This window comes from Malaclemys terrapin, chromosome 10 (assembly GCF_027887155.1).
Source record: "Malaclemys terrapin pileata isolate rMalTer1 chromosome 10, rMalTer1.hap1, whole genome shotgun sequence".
Taxonomy (NCBI): Eukaryota; Metazoa; Chordata; order Testudines; family Emydidae; genus Malaclemys; species Malaclemys terrapin.
The window spans coordinates 34,286,971-34,309,331 of NC_071514.1; the positions used below are offsets into that span (position 1 = coordinate 34,286,971).

At 47.3% G+C, this 22,361-nt stretch overlaps 1 protein-coding gene across 2 annotated transcripts in view; it reads left to right on the plus strand.

The window, feature by feature from the left end:
• The window catches only part of USP3 (ubiquitin specific peptidase 3), a 67,946-nt gene that overhangs the window by 26,375 nt on the left and 19,210 nt on the right, over nucleotides 1-22,361 (plus strand). For both annotated transcript variants that reach the window (XM_054041893.1, XM_054041894.1), the window contains exons 4-5: nucleotides 10,442-10,525; nucleotides 19,243-19,324. In XM_054041893.1, coding sequence (XP_053897868.1) covers nucleotides 10,442-10,525; nucleotides 19,243-19,324 — 166 coding nt within the window. The remainder of the gene's footprint in view (nucleotides 1-10,441; nucleotides 10,526-19,242; nucleotides 19,325-22,361) is intronic.

The following is a 22,361-nucleotide window of genomic DNA, read 5'->3' on the forward strand; positions in this document are numbered from 1 at the left end:
TATCCCACATTTTGGAGAACATACAAAAATACTTAGAAGGAACATTATATGTAAATATTTGGGTGTAAAGGATTTTGTTTTCCAGCAGATTCTGTTTTTTCCCCCCAAGACATCAGTCTCCACACATTGAAAAATAAAATGGGATGTAAATCTCCTCTTATTTCTAGTATGTCTTCTAGCTGCAGTTTAGGACACTAGAAAGCAGTGACTTCCTGCTGTAATGTTCAGTCCTTTTTCTGGTAAGAGTAGCTTGTTAAAGGGGAATTTCCCAAGCCAGTAGATGTGCCTTCCTTCTCTCACCGCATGTATAGAGAGGGGGCTGTGTGTAAGAAATACTCTTGAATACATTTACAAAGATATTTGACAGGTTTCAGAGTAGCAGCCGTGTTAGTCTGTATCCGCAAAAAGAACAGGAGTACTTGTGGCACCTTAGAGACTAACAAATTTATTAGAGCATAAGCGTTCGTGGACTACAGCCCACTTCTTCGGATGCATATATGTTCCATTCTATATGCATCCGAAGAAGTGGGCTGTAGTCCACGAAAGCTTATGCTCTAATAAATTTGTTAGTCTTTAAGGTGCCACAAGTACTCCTGTTCTTCTTTTTTTAAAGATATTTGAAAATCAAATCTTCCCTTCCTTGTATGTTTAGGGTTCTGTATTTTGACCCTCTGCTAACTCCTGAAGCAGTAGAGTGCAGCTCCCTGTATTGGGGATGAGAGCATGAGTTTCAGGAGCTGTGTAGACTCAGTTCTTAACAGGTAAATGGCTTTTCAGTTTACTCTAACCAGCCACTATATGCTTACAAGGAGTAGAGGTTTTGCTTCTCAGGCTAGCACAAAATGTTTTCCCCTGCTATGCTCTTCTGCTCTTTTCCTGTGCACTAGCAGTAAAATGATATTTATAAGAAGCCTGCTTCCTGAAGTATAAGATTTCCTGAAGGATTCTTGTAAATCTGTTTGCTCTGTTCTAACATGCATACAGATGACTAGCAGAGCAGGAGAAAGAGTCCTGTTCATATATTTGCGTAATATGCTTCTTGTGTGCGTGTTATCCCAGATGCAACTGGTAGGTCAAATTTCTGACTTCTCAGTCTTGTTGTTCTCTCTTAAAGCAGTGGTTCTCAAACTGTTGTACTGGTAACTCCTTTCACACAGCAAGCCTCTGAGTACGACCCCTCTTATCAATTAAAACACTTATTTTTTTATATTTCACACTATTATAAGTGCTGGAGGTGAAGCGGGGTTTGGGGTGGAAGCTGACAGCTCGTGACCCCCCACGTAATAACCTCATGACCCCCTGAGGGGGTCCCAGTTTGAGAACCCCTGTCTTAAAGGGATATGGTTCTGTTGATTAAGGCTCAAAACATAGGTTTTGTAAAAATGAAGTTTTTTTTACATTTGAAGATTGAATGAATGAAGAAAAAAAAAAGAAAAATTACACATTACTTTGTGATGGCTGCTGTCTAAACACTTGCTCATGCTAGTGCATGAAAACCAGTAAGTGAAACTGAAGTATAAACTGTGAGTGGAATTTAAAAAGCAGGTGGCATTAGTTATGAAAAGTAAGTTAAGGTTTTTTTTTTTTTTTTTTTTTTTTTAAATTCAGGAATTTAAGGTGTTAATATGATCAAGGACATTTGATTATTTTAATTATTCTTAACCTTAACCGTATGTCTCTAAACTTCATTCAAGATTTATAAAGCACCTTGAGGATTTGTGACCTAGTGATATTGTTCAGCATTAAATTTAACAGTTCCCCGGAGCAGTACATTTATGGCTTAAGGCCATTTTTAGCAGCTATGGGGGCCAGGAGGGACTAGGCTTGGGACTTAAAGCTGAGATGCTAAAAATAGAAAGTATATAAGAGGGGAAAATGCCATGCTAAACCATATAAGGAAGTATTCTTCATAGCCCCCACCCTGCACTACACACTTTATCCCATACAACCTTTGTTAAAAGCATACTGCACATCTGCAATATGCCAAGTGGCACATAGTTCAATCTGTGGTAATCCTAATGATCACAAATTAAAAGAACATGTCAATATTCACCTGGCATTTAGGTAGAAATCTCATTATTTCTTAAACTAAAAAATTGTAGATTGGATTTTAAACATGATTTCTATTTTGATGTTTCCATTGTGCTATTGTTCCAATGCTGCTGTTGCTCCTCTTTTTTTTTTTTTTTTTTACTGGTTTAAATCTAAACTTACCAGTTTCACTTTTGTTTCTAGTCAGTTTTATTTTTCCACTCTTTCTGTAGTAAAGTAGTGCTTGAGTTCACAATGGCTTAAAAGAACTGTCCATTTAATTCTGAAGTACTATGAAAACATTTGTATTGAAAACAGGCTTTCTAAGTCTCTTTAAAAACAAACAAACAAAAAATAAACCATTTTGTGTCTGAGTCTCAAAATCAGGGTTTGGACTTACATGAACCTGAGAACTAAAAGAACATTTAATTGTATATTTAGTGGCAGGCAGCCTGTTATATCCATATATTAGTGGCGTTGTAGTTCCTTCATCTGAGATGAAATGTTCTGTTGCTGTTTCATTAAGGTTGGCTTTCATTACCTGTTTACAGATGTAGGCTGTTACGGAGTCAAGGTAACTAATGTCCCCATTCAGGCAGGAGTATGGGCATGTTGGTGCTAGGAACAACACAAGCCACCCCAGCATCCATCCACTCCATCCTTTCCAGTGATTCAGAGTTGTGATGTGTGTAACTTGCCCTAAAGTGGTAGGCTCTGTTGGAAGAAACAAACACAGCAGCACCCAGTTAGTGTGAGCAGGGAAGTGAAACTGACCAATGTAAGCAAAGTACTTTTACTTAAAAAAGCATAAATGAATGAAAGGTAAAGCAAACTTAACAGGACCCTTCCTTTTTCATAATAGGGTGTCACTGGTAACGTAAATGGAGAAAACCTGTTTCTTTATCAGTTTCCTTATATTGACAATGGCCATTCTGTGGCTGTATATTTCATACTTGGAAGTGATAATTGGGTTATTTTCAGTGTATGGAAATCTTAGTTGTTTTAAGAAATTTGAGTGAATTTCTTCTCTTGCATATAGCATTGGCAGAAATCCTGTGCAAGCTGATCTTGTGGATATCACTTTCTGCAAAAAGGTGCTCTGCTCCCTTCATTTTTCAACTCCAAACGTACTTAAACTACAACAGGGCAAGTTATTTATATTTGAATTAAGGCTAGTAATAGTTCAAAAAGTCAGCAAAATCTCAGATTAATGCAGTGAAAATATTGTGAATCGTTGAAGTGTCTCGTGTAGACACTTTGACAAAGCACTGATTCAGACAAGCAGGGGAGTAACTTGAGCTGATTATTATATATTCACACTTTTTAAAAAAACAAAGCAAGTCTTATACTAGAGGGAAAAGGAGAGAAATGGCTACAGTTCAGAAAGTAAATATTTTCAAGGTGACCCTGCCAGCAAGTAGCGGATCTTGGGGGGCAACTACTGCACTGGTGGGGTGCAAAATAAACTTTATTAAGAAAATGCAAAAACAGGGAAAATTTAATAGTGAGGGATATAGGGTTTGTTAAGGTAGACAATTGGGGAGGGGTTTCTTTTAGTAAAGAGGATAGGGGGTTTCAATAGTGGGGTCCAATACAGTTGGTAACCAATTAACACTGAAGTATAAATGTAACAGGTAGCTAACGGTTTCTATGCAAAGGGTGTGTCACAGCAGCATATAATCAACTAACAGTTATGGGTAAAATGTGTTAAATAACCAACAACTCTAGATAAAAATATGTCACAGTGGTGTAAATGTAAAATGTGAGGGGTATTAGAGAGAAAAAGGGTAACCAATGGGGTTTTATGCTAGACTTCAGTAATACAATTGAGGTCTGGCAGCAGTAGGAGCAGGGTGAGCACCTGGGGGAAGGGATTGAGAGAGACAGACAGACAGACACAGACAGGCTGCAAGTTTAAACAGCAGAGAGACAATTATACAGAACACAGCAAAATCTTATCTATGATTTAACTTAATCAAGACTACACAAATTAGCAAGTAACAAAACACAATGCAACAATTCTTTAAGCCTAACTTACAGAGTACAATGCAAGCAATTTTCTAAACCTAACTTAACCACAACTATGCAAAATGAAATTACAATTTATCTAGACTAAAGGCTAAATCTAATCTAATGGGTGCCCTTTATACTAGGAGTAGTTCCAGAGGGTAGAGTGGTGTGTGCCCAGGATACAGCTTCAAGGGGGGGGGGGGGTGTTTAACTAGTGGTGGCTGCACCAGGCTTATTTCCAGCAGCAAAGGAGCTAGAAGCAGATTACAGATACAGACCAAGGAGTTAGCTTGGGTCTGCATGAGAAAGCCAGCAGCTAGAACAAGGGGCGTGTGCAAGAGGTTTTTCCTTACCAATCCCCAAAGCAGCAGCAGGAACAGCAGTTTCAGCATCAGAGTACGCAGAGAGGACTCGATTCGCTTACAATAATCAGGAGATCTCCAGGCACAAATTCCTTGTTCATGGGAGGGGAGTTTAAAAACGAGGGTACGTTCAGAAACAAACAAGAGCAGGGTGAGAGCCCCCCAAAGACCCCTAACTGATCAGACCAGGTGGCAAAGCAAGGACCTTCTCCAGGGGTCTGATCAGAAAATGTCTGGTTTTAAGGGCAAATTCAGGCAGTTTCCCGCCAGTAACTTTGATTGGTTCCCTTAATCCAGGGGAGGAGAGAAGGCAGGGAAACTGCAGGTAGGCACAGGACATGTCTGGGCAAGTTCTGAGTCACAGGTATGACTCGTGCTCAGCTATGTGGCCACTTTAGGTCTTGCATACCTGGGCAGAGCACCCTACACCGAGCCGGGTCCGAACAAAGGAGCGAAAAAGCCCCCACCTCCCTGAGCAGAGCAATGGCTCCAGTCAGTCTGCACAAGCCATTTCCATGAGCAGGGCCAGGCTGTGACTTTGGTCAGTTCCATGGCGGGCTGCGGCCACTCAAATCCAGCAGGGGGACAGCTGTAACAGACACAAGGAAATAAATTTAAAATATAGAAAGTGCTCTTCCTTAAGCTCTGCATAGGAGATAAAATGATGGGTGCATTTTCATTGAGTAACTAAGGGCTAGTGTACAGGGGTGGCAGTGCATGCCAGAGGGTTGTAAACTGTAGAGTGCTCTAAATGCCCTGTGTAGACCCTGCTGACACACTCTAAAAGCTAGCATGCGTCCATGTAGTCTCGTCTGATTCAGTACTATACTAATGTGCACTAGGAACCTTCTGGCATGCATCAATGGGATCTACATAGGGCAGTTAGAATGCACCTTGCCCCTTTCTTCCCTCCGGCCCCTGTACTGTACTGGTTCTCCTATGGGAAGCATCAGGGTGCAGTCCTTGCATTCTGGTGGCTCAAAGTAGCATTGCATCTGCACTGACTCTGCTTCCATTGCTCAGAGGTGGTGTTGGGGGCTGAAATACAGCCTGGCTCAGCCTCCACGTGGCTGGGGGTTGTTCAGGGCTGGAGTCTGGGTTTCTCTCAGATCCCTGGCTGATGCATCTTTTTGAAGCGACACCCCTTGCCTACTTGCATCATCACTGGCCCAACAAGCAGCAAAGGGGATGCAACTGAGTGGTTCTGCATCAAACTCATGGAGGGGAAGGTTTGTCTCCTTTGTTCTGTGTGCATATATGGGAGGGGAATATGAAAGGCTTGGCTGAGAGCAGTCGGGGATATCCTCTTGAAGCAGTCTTCTCTGTGGGACATAAATCTTTTTTCCCATCTTCCTCTCCTCCTCCCCAAATGTGCGTGCACATTTACTTGTACCTCAAGACAAAAGACAGAGTGGAGCGTGTATTTTTCAGACGGTTTTTGCAAGCATTCCCTGAAGGCCTAGTCTCCCTTTAGAAAGAGGCTGCTAGCTGTGCATGTATCTTTAAAGAATTTGCTGCAAAATTCTTGATGTGACTGTCACTACATGTTTATATGGTGCCTAAACAGTGGACCGTAATCTGGGTGAGGCCTCAGCAGTACTGCAATAGAAACGTTAAACAACGATGACGTTTCTCCTCCCCTCCTCATGTGTGCAGGATTCCTCTCTGGTTCTGGTTCATCCTTTCTAGACCTTTTCTAAGGCAGCTCCATTTCCTATCATTGTCAGCTTCGCTATTGTAGACCTAGTAACTGTGAACACCAATATTGCATGCTGTAGAATTTGTTCTCACTAGTTACAGCTGGTGTATTTTCTTAGAGCAGGCTCTTGCAATGAAGAGTTCTTTCGGGGGAGACCTTTGGAAAGCTTGAGCTGCCTGAGAGTGGATCTTGCAGTTGTTTTGATGCACAGTATTGGGAAGCTCGTAATCTTAACTGCATGTCAAATTACAGGTTTAAAGTATAGCGAGCTGTTCCGTGGGTGTGGAATATAGCTTCTCCAGAAGTGTAGATTTTGATAGTGGACTCTGCTTAATCAGGAAAGCAGCATGAGCTATCTGCCCTCATTAAGAGATTCTTCCCCTTGGATGAAGATGTAGACTGCTGTGAAACATGCGTTGAAGTTGTTCTATGTTGTAAGGATTCTGTTAGCATTTGTTCATTAGCTGTGTTACAAATGCCGTGGGGCCTGATTCTCACTACCATGCGACTTGTGTAATGTCAGTTCTGCAGAGGGGGTGAAAATGCTGCCATTTTGATTTGATAGAATTTTATGCTCACTTTGCATGCGGTATGAAGGCAGTTGGGGAATCAGGCTCTTTCTTTACACAACACAGTTAATGGTTTCTGTTAATAGCAGTCTCCCTGCTGCTGCTTCTCCTGACAGCTTCCAAATGCTTACTTGATTTCTAGACATTTCCATGCTGTTCGCTCCCATTGTACAGCGCATACATAAAACCTTCTTAGACAAATAACTTGTAGTGGAAATACATCTTACAAAAACCTATTGGATGAGCTTGTGGTTCAGGCACTGGACCAGGACTTGGAAATTTAGGGCATGGCTACACTTGCCGATGTAGAGCGCTTTGAGTTAAACCAGCCTTCCTAGAGCGCAGTAGGGAAAGCACTGCAGTCTGTCCACACTGCCAGCTGCCAGTGCACTGGCGTGCATGGGCGGCAGGTTTGTATAATTTTTGGTGCTGCCCAAGTGGATCCGTCCCATCCATAGGACGGACCGGGGCAACTGCCCCGGGCCCTGCACTTTGGGGGGCCCTGCGCTTCAGGGGGATGTGGGCTCCAGGGTGGCCTGGGGAGTTAGCAGGGTGCCTGGTGCCGACAGCAGCGAGCAACCCTGCTCTGCCCCGCCTCTTCTCACCCCGCCTCTTCCCCAAAGCCCCCCGCCCCAAGCAATGCCGGGAGCCAACGAGGTGGAGCGGAGTGGCCTGGAGCCAGGTCACTCGCTGCTGCCAGCGCCAGGCCCCCCTCTAAGTCCCCAGGCCGCCCTGGATCCCGTGACCCCCTGAAGCACAAGGCAGGGGTAGGCACCAGCATGTTGTGCGACGAACACTTGACAAAATTACCGGACTTAGTGGCGGACTTTGGGGGGGGTAATTATGTCATTCAATCATTCAACCCATAAAATAGCACACTTTTTGCTACATTGAAAAAAAAAACAGTAACCTAGCTAATAATAATAATAGTAATAATAATTAATAATAAATTCAACTCATATAATTAATGAAAAATGTGTGTATACTGTATATGAGATTATTACATGAGAAATGAAAATGAGCTTGCTTTGGGATTTTACAAGGCACTTGTATCATTTAAACACATTTGGTAACTTGAGGAATGATAACCCTTCTTGCAAATCACATAAATAGGGAACCCATGGTCTCCTTCCCTCACCCCATTGCAAAGGCACAGGGGTTACTGCTGGTTGCCCTAGGGCTGCAGAAAACTCTATGGGCAAAACATATGGAAAAAAGAGGATCAATTTATACAGAGGGCTGAAGGGGACTCCCACAGGGCATTAATTAACACTTAATAAATGCATCAAAAATAAATACATTACAGAGATAAGAGCCTGTAATGACAGACTTTACTTCACGAGAAGCTCCAGAGAAAGAAGACCCAGAGGGAGTAATCGTAGGGGCAATCTTAGGGAGACCAAAGGGGCTGGTAGAGGGAGCAGACAGAGAACAAGAGTAGAGGCAGAGTCACTGCAGGGTTGACCCAGTCTTCTGCCTCTCCCCTGTGGGTGGAAACACTGATCATTACAGGTCTCTCATCTTACGCTGGGGTTACGTTCCGTGGTCAGCGCGTAAAGCGAAAACCGCGTATAGTCAAAATTACGTTGAGTTCAATGGTGGGCGGAATCGCTGTCACTACAGGTACAGTATTAAAATTGTTATTTTTCTTTCTTTTGATTTTGTTTTTTGTTTTTGCCGACCGCGGAAAGCTGAAATCGCACATGTTAAATGCGCGTAAGATGCGACAGACCTGTATCACTATAGGAAGGAACAATAGAATGGAATGCCCAGAAGAATGAATGACTTGAGGACAATTTCCTGAAGGGACCTTTACCCTTAAAGAGCTTTTCTGTCTCCGACATTTATATTTCTACACAGGGTGGTTTGGCCCACAGAAATAAAAATCTGCACATCTTCCATGTGTTTTTGGACCAATGGAAAAAAATAGGTATAATTCAAGTGACTTTTTATATTACCTATAAAACCGAGTTAACAAAATAAATGAGCTTATGAACAAGCAGAAAATATACTTCTCAAGTGAAAAAACTACAAATGGACTTCTTTGCAAAGAAATTGTAAGAGTTCTTACAGGAAAAGCCACAAACTGTCAGGAAAGGAAGAGTAGATTGAATTACTTGCCTCAGTGAAATTAAATATCCAGAGAATTGCTGTGCCTGTGATCATGATGACCGGGGCTTGCTCACCTGTGGCTCCCCTGCCCCATGCTGTGGAGGCACAGCCAGGCAGGTCTGCATCTGCAAGCAGGCGCCCTGCCTCAGGTGCAGCTCCCATTGGTTGTGCTGGCCAATAGGTTGGGAGCCCCCCCTGGCCAATGGGCTGAGGGGGAGGGGGAAGGCAAAGGGGGAGATTGTAGGGAGCTCTGGAGCAGGGGAGACAGTGGGGGAGGGGAGTTGTCTGGCACAAAGGGGGGCTCTCTGGAGAGGGGTCATGGGCCATTGGGGGTTTCTCGGGGGGGGCAGAGGGTTGTGTGGGTCTCTGTGGGGCTGGGGGGAGTGATGGACGGAGCCAGCTGCAGCCTGGGTCTGTGCTGCGGAGGGGGGCGGGGGAGAGGAGGTTTGCTATAGCCCCCTCAGGAAGCTCCATCTGTCCTGTGTATTTTATGCCAGCCCTGGGGTGCCCATCGCTGCTCCTTTTTCCCCGCCCACGGCTCCATTTGTGTGTCCCCACAACCCCCCGGCTATGTCCTTGTGTCTGTCTGTCCCCACAACCTCCCAGCTCACTGGCTGTGTCTGTCTGACAGGGACAGACTCCTGCTGCTCGCTCTCTGCCCCTCCCTGCTGTGGAGGCGCAACCAGGCAGCTCTGGCACCGCCCCCTGCAGCTCCCATTGGCTGGGGTTCCTGGCCAATGGACTGTGAGCCGGGTCGGGGGGTGGGAGGGACGGACTCTCCGCAGCATGCAGGGGCTCCGGGGAAGGGGGGAGCTGCCCCCAAGGTGAGAGCACCCCAAAGCACGGGGCCTGGGGCCCAAACATTGGTGGAGCTGGCCCCACCTTCAGGAATATTGGTGGAACATGCACACCATGGGCCCATATAACTCGCCGCCTATGCTGGCATTGCCACATTAGCAGCTCTTGCAACGGCCACAGAGAGCAGTGCATTGTGTTAGCTATCCCAGTATGCAAGTGGCTGCCACATGCTTTTCAAATGGAGGGGTGGGGTGGAGTGTGACAGGGAGTGTGTTGTGTGTAGGGGGGGAGAGTGGGTTTTTTGAGGGGCTGAGAGCATGTCAGCATGCTGTCTTGTAAGTTCAGACAGCAACAAACCTCTCCTCCCCCCACAGCATTCCACGGTAATGATTGCTTTGTCTCGGAGCAGATAAGCATGCTGGATGTCAAATGGAGCTTTCAAAGGGCATATCAAAAACAATGACAAGAGTGGCCACTTGACTTAAGGGGATTATGGGACATTTCCGGAGGCTGATCAGAGCGCAATAACCCAACACTTCGTTCACACTGACGCTGGGGCGCTCCAGCGGGGGTGCATCAAACGTTATTCTACTCGCCAATGTGGAGTACCAGGAGTGCTCTAGCCATGGAGTCAGAGCACTCTACGTGCCTTGCCAGTGTGGACGGATAGTGAGCTAGTGCGCCTGCGGCTCCTCAAACTTCTCAAAACTCTTTAACCCACTTCTCAAAACTCTTACCCTAAATACCTATTGCCTCCAGTACTTGCTCACATAGTCATGTGAGCTCATCTGCTATATCCAGGCTTCGAAGTGCTATGTGTCACTGAAACCCTTTACACTTGCTGATTGTTTTTCTTGCAGTTATCGCTGTGATGATTTTGTAGTGAATGATACCAAGCTGGGCCTGGTACAGAAAGTCAGGGAGCACCTACAGAACTTGGAAAAGTAAGTAACCTGCTTACCACTCCCCTCCCTGCTCTGAGTGGACTTGGATATTGTTTAATTTGAATGGATTTTCTTTTTGTACATTGTCCTTGTACAAGCCTTTTCATCATCTAAAAGAGATACCAGGATTACGGGGTTGGGATGACTTCTACATTGAAATGCAATTAACAAGCAGCTTTGTCTATGTCAGAAGTTCTCAAACTTTTTTACTGGTGACTCCTTTCACATAGCAAGCCTCTGAGTGTGACCCCCTCCCCTTATAAATTAAAAAACACTTTTTTTATATATTTAAGCCCATTATAAATGCTGGATGCAAAGCGGGGTTTGGGGTGGAGTCTGACAGCTCACGATCCCCCATGTAATAACCACACGACCCCCTGAGGGATCCTGACCCCCAGTTTGAGAACCCCTGGTCTATGTGCTGACTGAGGCATTCAGTCCTTGTCAAGAATATCTTGGGAAACGTCTTGCCAAGAAGCAGGCATGGGTTCCCAAAATTAAGATTTGGTTGCTGGAGCAGAGCACTTAAAGTGGAAATGGAAGGGGGAAATATCCTGATAAATGTTAACTGCGTGGCCTGGTTTCTGAACATCTGAAGATGAGGAAAGCTCATGAACTTATAATAATTGTATACTGAGTTACAGAAGAGCAGTGCTTTATTGTGACTTATCTAGGTCTCTTCTACTGAGAAATATTATAATCTTTATCATGCACATGCTGCAGTCAGTTCAGGAGAGCAAAATATTAGGGCTTTCATAGTTTACTTGGAAACTTTGCAAAATATCTTGTGGAAGTCTAGGCACTCAAAGGTTCTTCCAAATATTGTTTGGCTGCCCCAGAGTTCAGACACCAACACCACTAACAAGTGGCTGTGATGTTGGAAAATCTTCTGATACTGGTACGCTAAATGTGTCACTTTGGCATCAGAATCTCCCATTTGGCATTGTCCTAATCAGAGACCCTCTCCACTTCCATCTGCTGTCTCATTTGAATGCGGCTAGGAAATACTAACACTCATTGTTTTTCATTCCATTATTTGCTGGGTTGATAACAAGTGTACAACATGTGGATGAGGGATGTATTTAATATTTAGGGAAGCCTTGGAGAAAATCTGCAACTTAGTTTTTCAGAGGTGAAGGTTGTCACTGTCAAGGCCAACTCATGGCTAGTAGCCATATCCCAAGGTGAAAGCCCATTGCAGTGACTTCATGGTCAAAAGTATTTAAACTATAGACTTGAAACGGCAAAGGAAATATTGAAGAACATTGCTATAGCATGCTACTTGTCTTTAGGTTTTTTATATTTTAGATTTTGCCTCTTGGCTGGTGCCAGAGCACTCTTGGAGGAACACTGTTATCCTATGATGCACATTTCTATGAAGGAACTTGTTGTTTGGGAGTCTCCCCTCACCCTGGCCTGACAAACACTGATATATTTTGCACACAGCAGTGGAGGATCTAGATACATTAGATCACACAGCAGTGGTGCACTGCATAATTTCTCATGAACCAGTAGCATCTCAACAGTTTATTTTGTGCTTCTTACAGGTTTCCAGCTGTTTTGAATAACTGTAAGACAGTTCACTTCTTACTTGGGCACTTTGTCTTCTAAAAGCTTATCTTAAAGGCTATAAAAGTATGTTTAGTGTAAGTGACTGTCATTGATTAGCAACATATGAAGCCCTTAGTGCATTACACCAAATAATTTTCTAAGAATGGACTTTTTTGATATAATATTGTTCTTCTTCGAGTGCTTGCTCATATCCATTCCATTAGGTGTGTGCGCGCCGCGTGCACGATCGTCGGAAGATTTTCTACCCTAGCAACACCGGCGGGTCGGCTGTGGAGCCCCCTAGAGTGGCGCCTTCATGGCGCTGAATATATACCCCAGCCGACCCGGCGCCCCCTCAGTTCCTTCTTACCGCCCCTGACGGTCGTTGGAACTGTGGAGCGCTGCTTAGCTGTTCTCCACTCTCCCTAGCTTAGTTTGTTGTATCACAGTTATAGTTATAGTTATAGTTCTAGTGTTTATAGTTAAATAGTTAAATAGTTTAAAAGTTGTTCTAGTTGTTCTAAGTAGTTCAGGGGATTAAGGGGGTCGTCTCCCCCTTTTTCCCCCGGCCGCGGGGCCGGGCTCATGCCCAACGCTCCCGGCTTCAAGCAGTGCGCCTCCTGCGCTAAGCCTATGCCCGCGAGCGACCCGCACGACTCCTGTCTGAAGTGCCTGGGAGAGTCCCATCAAACAGACAAGTGCAAGATCTGTAAGGCCTTCAGACCAAGGACCAAGAAGGAGCGGGACTTTCGGCTCCGGCAACTCCTGATGGAGGCGGCACTTAGTCCGGACGCTCCATCTACAAGTCAGGCCCCGGCACCTAGCACCTCGGTGCGCAGTGCCCCGGCGGCATCGGCTATGACGACCACGCGAGTGGCGTCAGACAAGCCTCCCCGGCACCGGACCTCGTCGGCACCGCAAACAGTGCCTCGGCGCGGTCATTATCCCCGGGGCATAAAAAAGCCCATAAGACGGGGACATCCGTGCCGAAGACGCCGGCTCCCCCAGTGCCGGGGGTAGAGCCGCGTCCGCCGGTGGAGCACCGGAAACAGGTGCCTCCAGCACCGTCGACTCCGGCGCCGAGGCCGTTGAGTCCGGTGCAGATAGCGTCTCCACCGAGACCGGCGGTGATACAGTGCCTCCCGTCGACTCCAGAGACCTTCGCGGCGGCGAGAGACTTAATAGCTCTCACGGAGCCGGCACCGCCTCAACCACCGGCACCGACTGCACCGTTGACTCGCCCGGTCCAGTCGAGGGGGAAACCTGCCTTGATGCGCCCTCCATCGCAAGGGCTGGAACCTCGGCACCGATCCAGGTCCCGAAGCAGGTCCCCACGCCGCTCGCAGTCCCGGCACCGAATATCGCCTCGGCACCGGTCGTACTCGCGGCCAAGATCTTCTTCGCGGCACCGCTCTACGTCTCGGCACCGCTATGATCGTCGGCACCGATCAACGTCGAGACGTAGTTCTCGGCACCGCTACGGTCGACGCTCGACGTCGAGAGGCCGCTCCCGGCACCGGGCATACTCCAGGTCCTCGTCGAGGTCCAGATCCGACTCCCGGCACCGACGAGGTCATCGGCACCGGTCGCGGTCCCGGCACCGATCGCCGGCACCGCGTAGAGATAGATCATCTCCGGACCGGCACCGTGCGGCACCGCAGCCAATCGGAATCGTCTCGACGCTCTCGGCACCGCCGTGGCCATCGAGATCGGAGTCCCACTCCTCGGAGGACCTCTCGAGATCGGCATACCCCCCTCAGGGGCAAGCCGAGGAACAGGACTTGGGCCATTGGCAGGAGATGGCAGAGGACCATTCTCATGGCCCATCTCACTGGTCGTTTTGGACCCCGTGGGCGTACCATCAGGCGCAAGGGGCTCCAATTGCTTCGACCTCTCGCTCCGGTCACTCCATCAGAGGGGCCCCGGAGTCTACCATTTCGCGGCCTCCGCCAGGGGGCATGGAGGCTTCTGTGTCCGCACCACCTGACGCCCTGGACCCAGGCGCAGGTGATGCTCCAGCCCAGGAACAGAGAGACCAGGACCAGCCCTTGGATCCTGTTCCACCGGAGGCATCTTCCTCTTCTTCTCCGGATGAGGCAGTGGCGGGCACATCGTGCACAGGCCCACCTCCAATAGATCTTCGGGCTCACCAGGATCTTCTGCGCAGGATGGCCCGTAATATGGACCTGCAGGCGGAGGAGATAATGGAGGTGCACGACCCGATCGTGAATATCCTTGGAGCGGATGCCCCATCGAGGGTAGCGTTACCCCTGATCCGCACGATACAAATCAATGCGGATACGATATGGCAAACTCCTGCCTCTATCCCACCCACAGCGAGAGGGGTGGAAAGGAAGTACTTTGTCCCATCTAAGGACTATGGGTACTTGTATACCCACCCCCAACCGTGTTCACTGGTGGTGGAATCAGTGAACGCACGAGAGCGCCACGGCCAGCAGGCTGCAGCGCCTAAATCAAAAGAGGCTAAGCGGCTCGGTTTGTTTGGCCGTAAGGTATACTCAGCCGGAGGGCTACAACTTAGAGCGGCAAACCAACAGGCGCTACTGAGCCGCTACAATTTCAACTCCTGGAACTCTATGGGAAAGTTTAAGGAGTTGATTCCCCAAGAGTCCAGGGAAGAGTTTGGGGCCATGGTAGAGGAGGGCAAGAAGGTGGCTCGGACCTCCTTGCAGGCCTCCTTGGACATAGCAGACTCAGCTGCGAGGACCCTGGCTTCGGGTATCGCTATGCGCAGGATCTCCTGGCTTCAGGTTTCGGGTTTGCCTCCGGAGCTGCAGCAAACCCTACAGGATCTGCCCTTTGAGGGACATGGATTGTTCTCGGACAAGACGGACTCTCGTCTGCAGAGCCTCAAGGACTCGAGAACAATCATGCGCTCCCTGGGGATGCATGTTGTGGGCCCTCAGCGCAGACCATTTAGGCCGCAGCCTCAGCGCTTCTACCCCCCCCCCCCCGCCTCGTCAGAGACAAGACTCGGCCCGGAGGCGAGGGCGAGGTGGTAGGAGAAGATGGGCTGGCCCTCAACCCGGTCAGAACCAGGGGCCACCAAGACCACCTTCAGGTCCTAGACAGAACTTTTGAAGGTGCGGTCGAGGACGGCGCCCCAGTCATCCCCCAGGATCCAGCCCCCTCCTTTCAGGATCGTCTCTCCCACTTCCACCGCGCTTGGTCCCTTATAACTTCGGACTGTTGGGTCCTCCGCACGGTGGAGAGGGGATACGCTATCCAGTTTTCTTCTATCCCCCCCTCCCACCCCCCTTCCCCGTCCCTCTTCAGGGACCCTTCTCACGAGCAACTTCTTATACAGGAGGTTTCTACGCTCCTGGCCATGGGGGCCATAGAGGAGGTTCCGATAGAGTTAAGGGGCAGGGGATTTTATTCCCGTTACTTCCTGATCCCCAAGTCCAAAGGAGGTCTGCGGCCCATCTTGGACTTGCGCGGACTCAACAAATTCGTAGTAAAGTTGAAGTTCCGCATGGTCTCTCTGGGGGCCATTATCCCTTCCCTCGATCCTGGAGACTGGTTCGCCGCCCTCGACATGAAAGACGCATACTTTCACATCTCAATTTACCCACCTCACAGACGCTTCCTGCGATTCGTGGTAAACGCGGTGCACTACCAATTTGCAGTCCTTCCCTTCGGCCTATCCTCGGCCCCAAGAGTGTTCACGAAATGTATGGCTGTCGTGGCAGCGTACCTTCGTCGGCAAGGGATACAGGTGTTCCCGTACCTAGACGACTGGCTGGTACGCGGTCGCACCAAGGAGCAAGTTCAAGCTCACGTCCACATAATAGTGCACACATTCAACGAGTTGGGCATCCTACTCAACAAGGACAAATCCACTCTAGAACCTACCCAAAGAATAGAATTCATAGGCGCAGTTCTAGACTCCAGACGTGCACAAGCCATCCTGCCAGACAACCGATTTGGCACCATCACGAGCCTCATTCAAGGGCTCCAGGCGTTCCCAACTACCACGGTGAGGTCGTGCCTTACCCTGCTGGGTCACATGGCTTCCTGCACGTACGTAACCAGGCATGCCAGACTTCGGCTTCGCCCACTCCAGACCTGGGTGTCGTCAATATATCGACCACATCGGGACAGCCTGAACATGGTGGTCACGGTCCCGATCTCGGTCCTGACCTCCCTCACCTGGTGGCTAGATCACAATGTGGTCTGCGAGGGGATGCCATTTCACGCCCCACAACCCTCTCTGCACCTGGTCACAGACGCTTCATCTCTGGGTTGGGGCGCCCATCTCAACGAACACCATACCCAGGGCCTGTGGACTGCACCCCAGCTAGCCCTGCACATCAATGTTCGGGAACTGATGGCGGTGCGCCTGGCGTGCCAGGCATTTCTCAACCTCCTACGTGGCCGATGTGTGTTAGTTCTCATCGACAACACCACGGCCATGTTTTACATCAACAAGCAAGGAGGAGCACGTTCGTCAATTCTATGCCAAGAGGCCATTCGCCTGTGGGACTTCTGCATCGCCCACTCAATCCATCTCACGGCATCGTTCCTCCCTGGAGTCCAGAACACTCTAGCGGACCGACTCAGCAGGTCCTTCCAGACACACGAGTGGTCTATCCGTCCGGACGTCATACATTCCATCTTCCAGAAGTGGGGGTTTCCCCAGATAGACCTGTTTGCATCTCGAGACAACAGGAAGTGCCACGTGTTCTGCTCCCTACAAGGTCGAGCTCCGGGCTCCCTCTCGGATGCGTTTCTCCTTCCCTGGAAAGACCACCTGTTTTATGCCTTCCCTCCGTTTCCTCTGGTCCACAAGGTACTGCTCAAATTGCGCAGAGACCAGGCACAGGTAATTCTGGTCGCTCCAGCGTGGCCGAGACAACATTGGTACACCACACTGTTGGAACTCTCGGTTCAGACACCGATCCCGCTTCCGTTGTGTCCGGATCTCATCTCTCAGGACCACGGCCGGCTGCGTCACCCCGACCTGCAATCACTCCACCTCACGGCGTGGCTGCTCCATGGTTCACCCAGGCAGAGCAGCAATGCTCGCACTCTGTCCAACAGATTCTGCTGAGCAGTAGGAAGCCCTCAACACGCACCACGTACATGGCCAAGTGGAAGCGGTTCTCCTGTTGGTGCGAACAACGAGCCATGTCCCCGTTGCAGGCACCCATTCCTCTCATTTTGGAATATCTCCTCTCCCTAAAACAGCAGGGGTTGGCGATATCTTCAATTAGAGTTCACCTGGCCGCTATATCGGCCTTTCACCCAGGGGAACTCGCGTCCTCGGTATTCTCTAACCCGATGGTCGTTAGATTCCTCAAGGGCTTAGACCGGATGTACCCACAACAACGTCAGCCCGTTCAGACGTGGGACCTCAACCTGGTTCTCTCCAAGCTCACAGGTCCTCCATTCGAGCCACTGGCCACCTGTTCACTTCTGTACCTATCCTGGAAGACAGCCTTCCTCGTAGCCATCACCTCAGCAAGGCGTGTTTCTGAACTCAGGGCGCTTACATCTGAGCCCCCTTACACAGTTTTTCACAAGGATAAAGTGCAGCTTCGTCCACATCCTGCCTTTCTCCCTAAGGTGGTTTCTCCTTTTCATATCAACCAGGACATCTTTCTCCCGGTCTTTCATCCCAAACCACATGCCACTCGCCAGGATCAACGTTTGCATTCCCTGGACGTACGAAGGGCCCTGGCCTTCTATATTGACCGCACAAAGCACTTTAGAAAGACGACGCAACTCTTCGTTGCAGTGGCCGACCGAATGAAAGGCTCACCGGTCTCCTCACAACGCCTATCCTCCTGGATTACGTCTTGCATCCGGACTTGCTATGACCTGGCAGGTGTCTCAGCACCGCACCTCACCGCTCACTCCACGAGGGCCCAGGCTTCCTCGACGGCTTTCCTGGCACAAGTTCCGATCCAGGACATTTGTAGAGCAGCGGTTTGGTCATCAGTCCACACATTTACAGCTCACTATGCACTAGTGCAGCAGTCCAGAGACGATGCTGCTTTCGGATCAGCGGTTTTGCACACAGCAATGTCTCACTCCGACCCCACCACCTAAGTTGGGCTTGGGAGTCACCTAATGGAATGGATATGAGCAAGCACTCGAAGAAGAAAAGACGGTTACTCACCGTTGTAACTGTTGTTCTTCGAGATGTGTTGCTCATATCCATTCCAAACCCGCCACCCGTCCCCACTGTCGGAGTAGCCGGCAAGAAGGAACTGAGGGGGCGCCGGGTCGGCTGGGGTATATATTCAGCGCCATGAAGGCGCCACTCTAGGGGGCTCCACAGCCGACCCGCCGGTGTTGCTAGGGTAGAAAATCTTCCGACGATCGTGCACGCGGCGCGCACACACCTAATGGAATGGATATGAGCAACACATCTCGAAGAACAGTTACAACGGTGAGTAACCGTCTTTTAGTGTTTGTCTGAGAGAAACTGCAAAGCTTATGGCTCAAGTTGTTTTCTGCCTTAAATTGTTTGGCTCTGCACTTATTTTAAAGTGTCTTTCTAAAGCTCTGGAGAGACACTTCGGAAGACAAGAAGTGCCACTGGAGAAATTCAATATGAAGTGTCCCTTTGATTAAAAAAATATGAAGTATGTTTTCAGATCAGAAGTTGCAAGATAATTAGGACATGCTTCAGGGTACTCACTATAGCATAACATAATTACATTAATTCAGATACTAGACCAGTGGGTCTCAAACTTTTGTACTGGTGACCCCTTTCACATAGCAAGCCTCTGTGTGTGAACCCCCCCTTATAAATATATAAAAAAGTGGTTTTAATTTAACACCATTATAAATGCTGGAAGCAAAGCGGGGTTTGGGGTGGAGGCTGACAGCTCACGACCCCCCATGTAATAACGTCGCGACCCCCTGGGGGGTCCCAAACCCCAGTTTGAGAACCCCTGTATTAGACACTATTAAAAGAAGAGCTTGTATCTTTTCTATTTTAAGACAAATATTAAATGTCTATTGTACCTCTATAAAAGCATACGTTGAAACTGGGGAAGGCCTTTCTGCTCTTGAATGTTAATGATCTGATGTGTAACGGTTAGACATTAAGAGAATGCACACTCACTTTGTCCATTTTATATTGTTTTTTATAATAAATAACATGTTTTAACTAATTTATTCCTTTACTATAGTTCAGCTTTTACAGCAGACAGACATAGGAAGAGAAAACTATTGGAAAATTCATCTCTGAACAGCAAGTTATTAAAAGTAAATGTAAGTACAACGCTTTCAGTGCTTGAAGGGGCTTCGTCAACTTACCAAGGCTCAAAATGGGCCTAATGTTGACCTAGTTTTAAAGTGGTTATAATCTGGCTTCAAATTCTAAATGTCATGTATTTGTTGTATCTCTCTGCCTTCCTCTAATGGAGAGGTGACTTATTTCTTTTTTAAAAATTGCTGGTGTCCTCTTGTAATCACACTAACCTAGTGCTTGAGCTTCCCTGTTGCTTAGCAGCATCCGCTAACTAGGAAACAACTAGTGCCAATTGGGCTGAAAAGCAGAGATAGGTAAGAGGCAGCCTCTTGTCTGGTATATGAGTATTGCAGTCAAATTGTCAATTGCAGAAGAAAAGGGCACAAACCATTCCTCCCTATTAGTTAAGGAGGTAATTGCAAATTAAGAAAAGCGGGTAATCAGAGAGGTGGCAAAGTTAGTAGATGACACAAAGTTAGTCAAGATAGGGAAGTCCAGAACTGACTGTGAAGAGTTCCAAAGGGATCTCACTAAACCAAGTGACTTGTCAACAAAATGGCAGATGAAATTCAGTGTTGATAATAACTGCAAAGTAATGCTCATGGTGAGGAGGGAAGTCACAGCTATATATACAAAATGATTGGTTATAAATTAGCCGTAGCCACTTAAGAAAGAGATCTTGGAGTCATTCTGAATAGTTCTATGAAAACATCTGTTAAATGTGCAGCAGCAGTCAAAAAGCCTTAAAAGTATGTTAGGAACCAATAGGAAAGGGACAAACAGATAATAAGACAGAAAATATCGTAATGCTATTCTATAAATTCATAGTACGTTCACAACTTGAATACTGCATGCAGTTCTGGTTGTCCCATCTCAAAAAGATATATTAGAACTGGAAAAGTTACAGAGAAGGCAACAAAAATGATTAGGGACATGGTACAGCTTCCATACAAGGAGAAATTAAAAAAGATTAGGACTAGTCAGTTTAGAAAAGAGATGACTTGAGAGGTGGGTATGATAGATGGCTATAAAAATCATGTGTGTGAAGAAAGTAAATAAGGCAGTGTTATTTACCCCTTCTCATAACATAAGAACCAGGGATCACCCAATTAAATGAATAGACAGCAGGTTTAAAACATAAGGAAGTACTTCTTCACACATTGCTCAGTCAACCCGCGGAACTAATTTCCAGGGGATGACATGAAGGCCAAAAATAAAACTGGGTTCAAAAAAAGTATTCGATGAGCTCACAGAGGATAGGTCCAAGAATGGCTACTAGCCAAGATGATCTGGGGTGCAACCCCATGCTCTGAGTGTTCCTAAACCTCTGTCTGCTGGAAGCTGAAACTGGATAATGGGATGAATCACTCAATAAATTGCCCTGTTCCATTCGTTCCCTTTGAAGCATCTGTCACCGGCCACTGTCGGAAAACAAGATACTCGGCCAGATGGACCTTTGTTCTGACTCAGTATGGCCATTCTCAGGTTCTTAATAAACGTTTGAGTAAAATTTTCAAAAGGGTTTAAGTCCCATTTTTCAGAAGTGTCTTTAGGTGCTTTTGAAAATGTTACCCTTTGTCTCTATTCTCATCTTGCCTGCTGCTCCCACTTTATAGGTACCTGTCTCCTGATGTTGGATAGAGGGCATACCGCTTTCACCTTCAGCTTCACTCTGCCCTCTCTCAGCTTGGTGGGGCTGCTTGTATAAAAAATTAAAAGAAGGGCGAGAATGCAGTGCAGGAGTGGAACCTGACCCGTGGGAGCTGCAGTAGTAGCTCTCAGCTGCTGGTGCTACATTGCTGATGCATAAACTTGCCTCTCCACACAGATAGCTTACTCGGAGAGGCAGGAATTCTCCAGAGGGTGCATGGAAGTAGGGATGGGTGTGGTTGGTAGGACAGCTGTACAGCTGCTCTCCTATGTCTACACTGCAATTAAAAACCTATGATTGGCCAGTGCCAGCTGACTTGGGCTTAGGGGCTGTTGAATTGCAGTGTAGACATTTGGGCTTGGGCTGGAGCCCAGACTCCAGGACCCTGCAAGGCGGGGAGGATCCCAGAGCTCAGGCTGCAGTTCAAGCCCAAATATCGACACCGTAAGTAAATCGCCCCTTAGCTTGAGCCAGATGGCACAGGCCAACCATGGGTATCTAATTGCAGTGTGGACATACTCCTAATTGGCTCCCTCTGCATGCCCAGAGTTCCAAGCAGCTGGCAGTGAGTTGCTGTCTTGGAACGTCTGTGGTTTTAGTTACTTTCAAAACTGGCAGGCCTAGTTAGTGTCCTTCTTCAATTGATAAGAACATTTCTCAGGACGACTGGGGAAGCATTTGCAATACTGTACAGGCTTTTTTTTTTTTTTTTTTTTGGCTACAGAATCACATGAATTCTCAGTGTCTGGAAAATCAGAAATAAAACTACAGCTGATGTATAGCAATTGAGAAGACTGAATTAGAACATACTAACTGAATGGAGATTATAACTGAATGGAGATTAGAGTCTGAGCTATCTTTGTTTTCTCTGTTTTATTAATACATGAATGTTGCCCAAGGCAACTGATGGTCTTTTCTGTGCTGGCACATTGGATCAGTGTCTAGAAAAAGCAGGGCACAGGGTGTTTGCAATAATGCCATGCTGTCTAACCAGAGATGGGGTGAGAAGTGTACTAAAAGGCATTGTGGGGGTGAGGTTTTTGTATGTTGGAAACAACACCTTCTTTAAAAATAGGCTCTTGCAATTACTCAACTGCTAAAATGCTGAGTTTTCTATCTAATGCTGACTTCTCTATCTAAATATTATAAAATATTCTTATGCTGTTCGCTCTTTAGGCTTTACTTGAGACTTAAGTTTTGTATGTTGTTTGTGGTAGTGTTAATTTCTCTAATGATATCAAGACACAAGCCAGGGGACAGTGTCTGAATTACAGAAGCTTTCTCCCATTGTCCCTACTTGAAAGCACACTGCTCTTGTTGTCAGGACTAGAGTTGATTTTGAACTCCTGTTGTTAGACGATTGGTTAACATACCATTCTGGAGACCGTAAAGTTAAAAGTTCATCA